We start from the raw sequence: 7565 nt of genomic DNA on the forward strand, positions 1-7565 counted from the left end.
AACAGCAAGCAGGAGAGGACAGACGTGGCGTTTACCCGAGGCCTAGCGTGTGCTGAACTGGAGACAAGGCCTGCCCCCCGCCCTGACCGCCGGCCTGGTGGAGAAGACAGCACTGTGCCGAGGAGCAGGGCTGGTGTGTGGCATGCTCCCGTCCTGCTCCCGCGTCTGCTCGTCGGCACACGCGCCCCGAGCGCCTGCTGCGCCCGGCACGGCCCTCAACCGCGAGGACGCGCGGGTGTAGGTGCCACCGGTGTCGGCCCTCGCAGTCCAGCAGGGGAAGGAGAAGCGTGAGCAGCCACGACGCAGGGCGCTGTAACGAGGACGCCAGCGCGTTGCCATGGGGACTGCGGGAGGCTGGCGGAGCGCCGCAGTTCGGGGGGCGCCGGGCCCGCGCGCGGAAAGTGGAGTAGGTGCTCGCGAGGCAGGGCCGGAGCGTGCCGGGCAGGGCTCGCTTCCAGACCTCTGAGTAGACGGTCGTGGCCGGAGCCGGGGTGTTGTGTGAGAAGGCTTCACGTAAGGCAAGTGAGGTGTGAGGGCCATTAGGTACGAAACAAGAGCCTACTGAAGTAAAGTTTGTGCCTTCGTGTGCTTTTACCAGGGGCGCCGTTTTTCAAAAAGTGAACGAATCCATTTCCGGTTAAAATACTTATTACTAAATGAAGAAGAATACTGGAATTGTAACTGCGCTTGTAGAGACTAATCACTCCGAAGTCATATGTCGCCCTTAAAACATGAATTTTTCGCCTAAATCAACCTCTGTCGTTCTGTTCGAGGGCGCCCGCAGCTAGGGCTTCTCTAACTCGGCTAAAAGTGGAGGCTCGTTCCGCTCAGTAATCGCCACGCTGGAGTCACGGCGGGTCCCGCGCAGCCCGTCTGTGGGTGCTTAGAACGGAACCATACGCGCTCACGGTGGCAGCCTTCCGGGAGCACAGAGACTCTGCAGTTTACTCCTTAGCAAAGACACTGTTCAGTGCTGTCTGGATTTGAAGGGAACATAAAAAGCTCAATCAAGAGTCTGCTTTTTAGGAGGCAAGTAATAACACCCTGATAAAAGTGATGTTAGTGGCTTCCTGACTAGTCTCCCTGCATTGCCCTGGTCCCTTCAAAGATGTGTTTCTGGCTACAGCATGGAGAACGTTTTCAGAACCCCGTGCGTTACTGAGTGCTCTCAAGGTGAGAAGCAGCTCTGGTCTCTTCTGAGTCTGGCCCTCGCCTTGCACCACCAGGCTGCCCCCTGGCTCTCTGCATGCGGTGCCCTGCCCTGCCCCCCTCCCCGCGGAACCTCGTTTCTTTCCTTTCTGTGAGACTAACTTATTCTTACCCTTAGAACCTGCGTAAGCCTCATTCCGTCCAGTCCCGGCCAGCTGGTGCCTTTTACCCTGTATTGACTCGTGGCCCCTCCCCTTCCTGAAGTTTATTCTAGGCACGTGTGTGAGACACACGTGTGTGAGAACAGATTGTCTCTCTCGTACCGGACTGTAAACATTGCCCGGGCAGGGACCTTGTCTTTTCCTACTCACTTCTGTGCTCTCAGTATTCACGTGTCTAGCATAGTGCCTGGTGCGTAACAAATGTTTAATAATAAGGACGGGTGGACGTGAGAACGAGCGCTTGAGTGTTTACGGCATAAATTTTGCGGCACCCGAGGGCCACGTCGAGCACCGCAGGAGCTCTGTTCATTCAGACTGTGCCCCTTGGATGTTCCTCAGTACTTTGCAGTTTTGAGCAGGTTTGTCATTCTCAATGCCACTAGAGTCCCGTTAGCCCTTTCGGGCGGCGCACGGCGTGATGTCAGGAATTGACCCCCTCAGCCGTTCGGCAGACGTGCGCCCTGTCGCACTCGGTGCTCGGCACTTAGGGCCTAGTGGTGAGTTACGAGGCGCACCCAAGGTGAGCTAGGCCTGTGTAGGAGGAAGATACGTGGACCAGCTGTTTCGGTTAGCAAGGTGGGCGCTGGAAGGCCGTGGGCCCGTGTGTGACACGCGAGGAAGAGCCGCTGCACCTCACGCCGGAGGGGCCTTGCAGAAGAAGTGATATCCGAGGGGGCGGCAGAGGGGAGTTTCTCAGAGAGGGGCATGAGAAACAGTGTGCACACGCACGGAAGCGAGAAACACCCGCACCTTCAGAGAAGAGGAAGCAGTCGGGAACGCAGGGAGAACAGCGGGGAATAAGGCTGGAGGGGTGAACGGTTGTCAGACCCCAGGGACTTTGATGACCTTGCACTTACGCAATAGGAAACCTTGCAGCAGTTCAGACAAAGGAGGACCGTCATCACACTGGCCATCCAGAGGCTGCAGATGGAATAAGTAGGAAGCATAGTCTGGAAAGATGTAAATACAGTGGGAACTGACAGTGTTCACGTTGGACCTCAGTTGAAAAATCAGAATAACCAAAAATAAGATTCACAAGCAAGAGCAGCTTACTAGCATTCGATTAGGGTTTCTTGAAATACAGCTGCTCTGCTGGAGATCTGTAGGAATGACTGACTGCACCGTGAACTCAGAGTTCATCTCAGCGGCCTCAGCAGAATGATAATTTTAAGTGTGTGCTAAAGAGCAGCTGCAAACAGTGCAGTGCAAACTGAACCTCCAGGAAACCGTAACAGCCGGCTAACCAGCCTGGCATGTTTCTCATGTAACAAGAAAATCTTTTAAGTGCAGATCTTCCCAAGAATGGGAAATACAGAAAGAAGCTGATGTGCAGATTGTTCTCAGTCTTGAGAGTAGTGGTCGCAGCCGCAACCCGCAGGACCAGTTTCAGCAGGGTGCATGGCGAGCCGTATAACTTAGATCTGAAGCCACAGATGCACTGGTCTCGTTCCTCCCCACAGGTTGTGTGTGATGTGCTTTCATTGTCTACAGGTGCCAGAGAGGGGCCAGGGTGGATCACGTACAAATTTAAAAAGCCAACAGGCAAAACGTTTGTTGAAGGTAAATCAAGAAGTTTGGAACGATCAACAGTTACAAAAATGCTTTTTTTCCCCTTTAGAGCAAACAATTGCCTGTTTGAGACATTATAAAGTATTTTTTTCTCCTAAATAAATTATAATTACCGGTTCTATTGGTTTTACACCTAGACAGAACCACAGTTGGAGGTTTATGTAAATCCTGCTGTTTTAGTACATTTCAAAGTGCCAAACTGAGTATACCTAGTATACTATGGAACTGGGTACACATAGTGTACCCAGTACCATAGTAACATCCTACAGTCTCTAGAAATGCTGAGTTAAATAAGTTGGTTAAAGTGCTACAGACAGAATATGTTGCGTCCAAAAGATGACATGAATTTTCAGTATAAACAGGGTCTGCTTTATCTCCATATGCTGTTTCTTTAGCCTAAGAGAACTTTTGTTTGCTCACAGTATGTTTAAAGGTTTATTTAAGCATTTAAGAATTCAATGATGAATTCCACCTTATCCTTTAACGTTTTAGAGTTGTAAAAACTGATGCCTTTAGGACTGAAAAGTGTAAGTCTTAGAAAAAGCAATTTTCAGACATGTTCAACAGCCATTGTAAGCCTTTTGTGACAGTTAAAAACAGTTCTAATTAGATTGTCTTCACTTTCAACTGTGATTAGGTATTACTTTTCCATGTGTACCTGTAAGACTTTTCTGTCACGTCTCAAAATTAGAGGCTTTAAGAAAGAAGAAGAGGGGCTTCCCTGGTGGCGCAGTGGTTGAGAATCTGCCTGCCAATGCAGGGACATGGGTTCGAGCCCTGATCTGGGAAGATCCCACATGCCGCGGAGCAACTAGGCCCGTGAGCCACAATGACTGAGCCTGCGCGTCTGGAGCCTGTGCTCCGCAGCAAGAGAGGCCGCGATAGTGAGAGGCCCGCGCACCGCGATGAAGAGTGGCCCCCGCTTGCCGCAACTAGAGAAAGCCCTCGCACAGAAACGAAGACCCAACACAGCCATAAATTAATTAATTAATTAATTAAAAAAAAAAAAAAGAAAAAACAATTTTGGCCCAGACTCACATGATATAATTAAGGCAGTTCTTGGGGGTAAACTAGCACTTTTAAGTTAGCTGGACTTCAGCCTATCGTATTTTATATGCCCACACTTTTAGGGGGGCATTTGAAGCCACTGAGCTCTGAAAACACGCAAGACACAGAAGACATGTATTGAGACATAAATATATTTGCCCCCTGTCTTTCAGTTTCTTCCCACCACCTTTCTTCCAGTGACCCCTCTGTTTGGCTCTTCTTTTCCAGGTAGCCCGCTTTACTAGCCTCTCCTTTGGAGGAGTAGTTACATTATGGATAATCCCTGAGTGCCCAGGAGTTTAGCGTTGGTGAGACTAACAGCTCCCTGGCAGCTTTGCTGCAGCCCTGAGCCCAGGCTCTCCACGCACACAGCTCTTGGGGCGAGCAGTAAGCACACACGCACCCGAGGTGCTAGAGTGAGGTAGCCGGGACCCGAGTGGGGCAGGCAGCAGTGCAGACAGCTGGGATGGTTGTGCAGAACAGCAGCAGGCGGTTATGTGTTTCTGGTCTAAGGAGTTCTAAGTCATCTTCCTTGGAGAGTGATTGTTTAACGGTTTCATTGTCTCCAGCTCACTGATTCTAAAGACTCAAATTAGCCAGCATATTTAACCTGGAAGAAAACTAGCTAGAGGTTGCCGAGTAGAATAGCATATCAACAGCATGCTAGCAGTGACTGACGTTTTACTTGATGGCTGAGGACTAGCGTAATGAGGAATTGGACATTTCCACGGCAGGTGTGCTTCATGTGGTACTGCCAGCTCTTTGCCCCTGAGAAGTAGCTTAGCTGTTTCCGAAAGAATGTATGTGTGTGTGTGTGCGCAAGTTTCTAGTACTTAAATACTGTTTATTAAACCCCATAAATCCAGAGCCTGTGCCCCCAGAGCGTTTATGATTTGGTTAAGTTAGATAATACAAGTACACCTGAAATAAAACAGTTATATTTGAGTCACGGAGTATTGGCAGTTCCAGGCGGGATGCACTTGTGGAGGACCATGAAAACTGCGAGTTTGGATGTCATGCAAGAGGCAGGTACTTGCTGTATGTTCTAGACCAGCACACGATAGGAGGCAGTGGGATGTTAAAAACATTAATTAGGCAGTTGCAGAAAGATGATTGTAACGTCATGACCGAAGTGATAAGTGCAGTATCCGTGAGGAAAGGGTTTTTTTTTTTCAAGACTTATTTCAAAGAAATGCATGGATTATTGTGGGAGTTTGGACATTAGGGATAAATGAGTGAAGAGTCAGGTTCTCAGGGGTTTAAGCCTGGGTGAGTGGGCCAGGGCTGTGGACGTTCAGTTTTCACGTCGGCACATTTGAAGAGTGTGGACGAAACTGTGAAGGGAGCTGGGCCGGAGGCAGCGGTCGGTCTGGATGTCTTAGAGAGGATATTGCCGGTGGTCACAGCGTTGACGGTGAAGGCCTGGGGAGCATCCTGTTTACAGAGGCTTGCGGGGAGCATGGACTTTTAGCCTTGTAAACCATTCCCGTTGCTTAGCAGTGACTGAGGTATTTGCTTGACTTAGAGGATATGGCCCATCCCATTCTAGGAAAGCTTATCTGAAAATCCAGGCTTAGAAAAGAAGATACATTAAGGAGTAATTGCATTTAAAAGGACTCTTCGTTTTCAGCAGGATTCATCATAAAGTTCATTTTAAATAGCTGGACTGGGGACTTCCCTGGTGGTGAAGTGGTTAAGAATCCGCCTGCCAATGCAGGGGACATGGGTTCGAGCCCTGGTCTGGGAAGATCCCACATGCTGTGGAGCAACTAAGCCCGTGCACCACAACGACTGAGCCTGTGCTTTAGAGCCTGCGAGCCACAACTACTGAGCCCGCGTGCTGCAACTACTGAAGCCCGCGCGCCTAGAGCCCGTGTTCCGCAACGAGAGGCCACCGCAGTGAGAAGCCCGTGCACCGCAACAAAGAGTAGCCGCCACTGGACGCAGCCACAGAAAACCCACGTGCAGCAACAAAGATCCAACGCAGCCAAAAATAAATAAATAAATAAATTTTAAAAATAATAATAAATAAAAAAAAATAAATAGCTGGAGTTAGTAATTTAAAAGAGAATATGATTTACCAAAATTTGGTTAGCATGCAGCCTTAGGGCTCTACTTATTGAGGCACCTGTATTCAAATAATACCTTTCATCCATAGCAAAAGATGCTATCTCAAAGATTGCTAATCAAATGAAAAATTGTTAGCAGTAAAAATCTTTTCAGTGGGGAAAAGTTATGTTTTAAATAACCATTTGTCATAGTTCCTGTGGCAATAAGACTTTGACTATATGTGTTTTTCTACACTGTTTCATTATCTCTGACAGTTCCTTTTCTCCCTCCTACTTTATAGGTGTATTTAACCCGAAAGGAAGGATCGTCTTATGCTTACATTTCCTGGAAGTTTGAATGTGGGTCAGTTGGCCTCAACGTAGATAGCATTTCCATTAGGACAAGTAGCCAGACCTTTGAGACAGGAACAGTACAGTGGAAATTGAGATCTGATACAGCACAAGTAGAGCTGGCGGGCGGTAAGCATTGGACTGGAGAAGTAATCTTGAAGTGTGCGTTCAGCACTCTGAAGAGTGATTGTGCTTATCTGAGATGTAGTTAAGAGTTTTCCTTAGCCTAGAGTTATTCATACTGTTGCAGTAAAAAAAAAAAAAAAATTTAAAAAAATATATTTAAGTTAAAACCTGTAGTTTAACCTCATTAATAGTAGGGCTGATGTTTTTTATTGTGAAACACAAATGGAAGGAGAAAACATCATTTCTTTTTTCAGAGGACACATTTCCTCCATAAAGAATAATTTGTATTTATTTTTTAAGAGTAGATTTTTACCTATAAGGCAGGTATTTCAAATGCATTCCGAAACTACCTCTTTATGTTCTTACCAAAAGCAAAGTGTTAATTTTTTTTTTTCCTCCAACAGATAAAATTCTTCGCTCCTATCATGATTTTTCTGGTGCCACTGAAGTTATTTTGGAAGCAGAATTAAGCAGAGGAGATGGTGTTGTTGCTTGGCAACACACCCAGCTGTTTAGACAAAGCTTAAATGACCCTGAAGAAAATTGTTTGGAGATAATTATAAAATTCAGTGACCTTTGAGAACCTGAACATTATAGAAAAGCTGGCAATAATCAAGGACATAGCATGTTCTAAAGTAGTCTCTTGGTTCCCTGCATGCTTAGATGGCAGTGTTCTGCCCCCTGCTAGCATATTTCCTTGTTGGCTATCCATCGTGTTAACCCTCATGAAAATGTATCTTTTTACTGTGGACCCTAATGAAACCTTGAATTAAAAGCTTCCTTCCATATATGACTCTGATTTGGAGTGAAGTCTTACTGCCCCACTATGAGATTTTAACCTAAAAATTGTAAGTATGGTTTTAAAAGTAAAATGAAGGTATTCATGATTAAGTGCTATTCATGATTATGATGAAATCTTAAGCTAATAATAGTAATTTGACAGTTTCTGATCAGGCATTAATTTCTCCGTAAGTAATTGAAATAGATTTCCTAAGATTTTTTAATTTTTAATAAACGTGAAAGTGTAGTATTTCATAAGTTATAGAGCATGAAA

General features: G+C 46.6%; 1 protein-coding gene across 2 annotated transcripts in view; it reads left to right on the forward strand.

Annotated features, from left to right (window-relative positions):
• The window catches only part of NGLY1 (N-glycanase 1), a 54930-nt gene extending 47631 nt beyond the window's left edge, over window positions 1–7299 (forward strand). Inside the window, exons 11-12 of one of the 2 annotated variants that reach the window (XM_068545819.1) lie at window positions 6337–6514; window positions 6916–7299. In XM_068545819.1, coding sequence (XP_068401920.1) covers window positions 6337–6514; window positions 6916–7091 — 354 coding nt within the window. In that variant the 3' untranslated portion in view covers window positions 7092–7299. The remainder of the gene's footprint in view (window positions 1–6336; window positions 6515–6915) is intronic. The other variant, XM_068545820.1, reaches the window with a different exon arrangement.
• Window positions 7300–7565: the final 266 nt, after the last annotated feature.

The sequence above is a fragment of the Eschrichtius robustus genome, chromosome 6 (genome assembly GCF_028021215.1).
Source record: "Eschrichtius robustus isolate mEscRob2 chromosome 6, mEscRob2.pri, whole genome shotgun sequence".
NCBI classification, from domain to species: Eukaryota; Metazoa; Chordata; class Mammalia; order Artiodactyla; family Eschrichtiidae; genus Eschrichtius; species Eschrichtius robustus.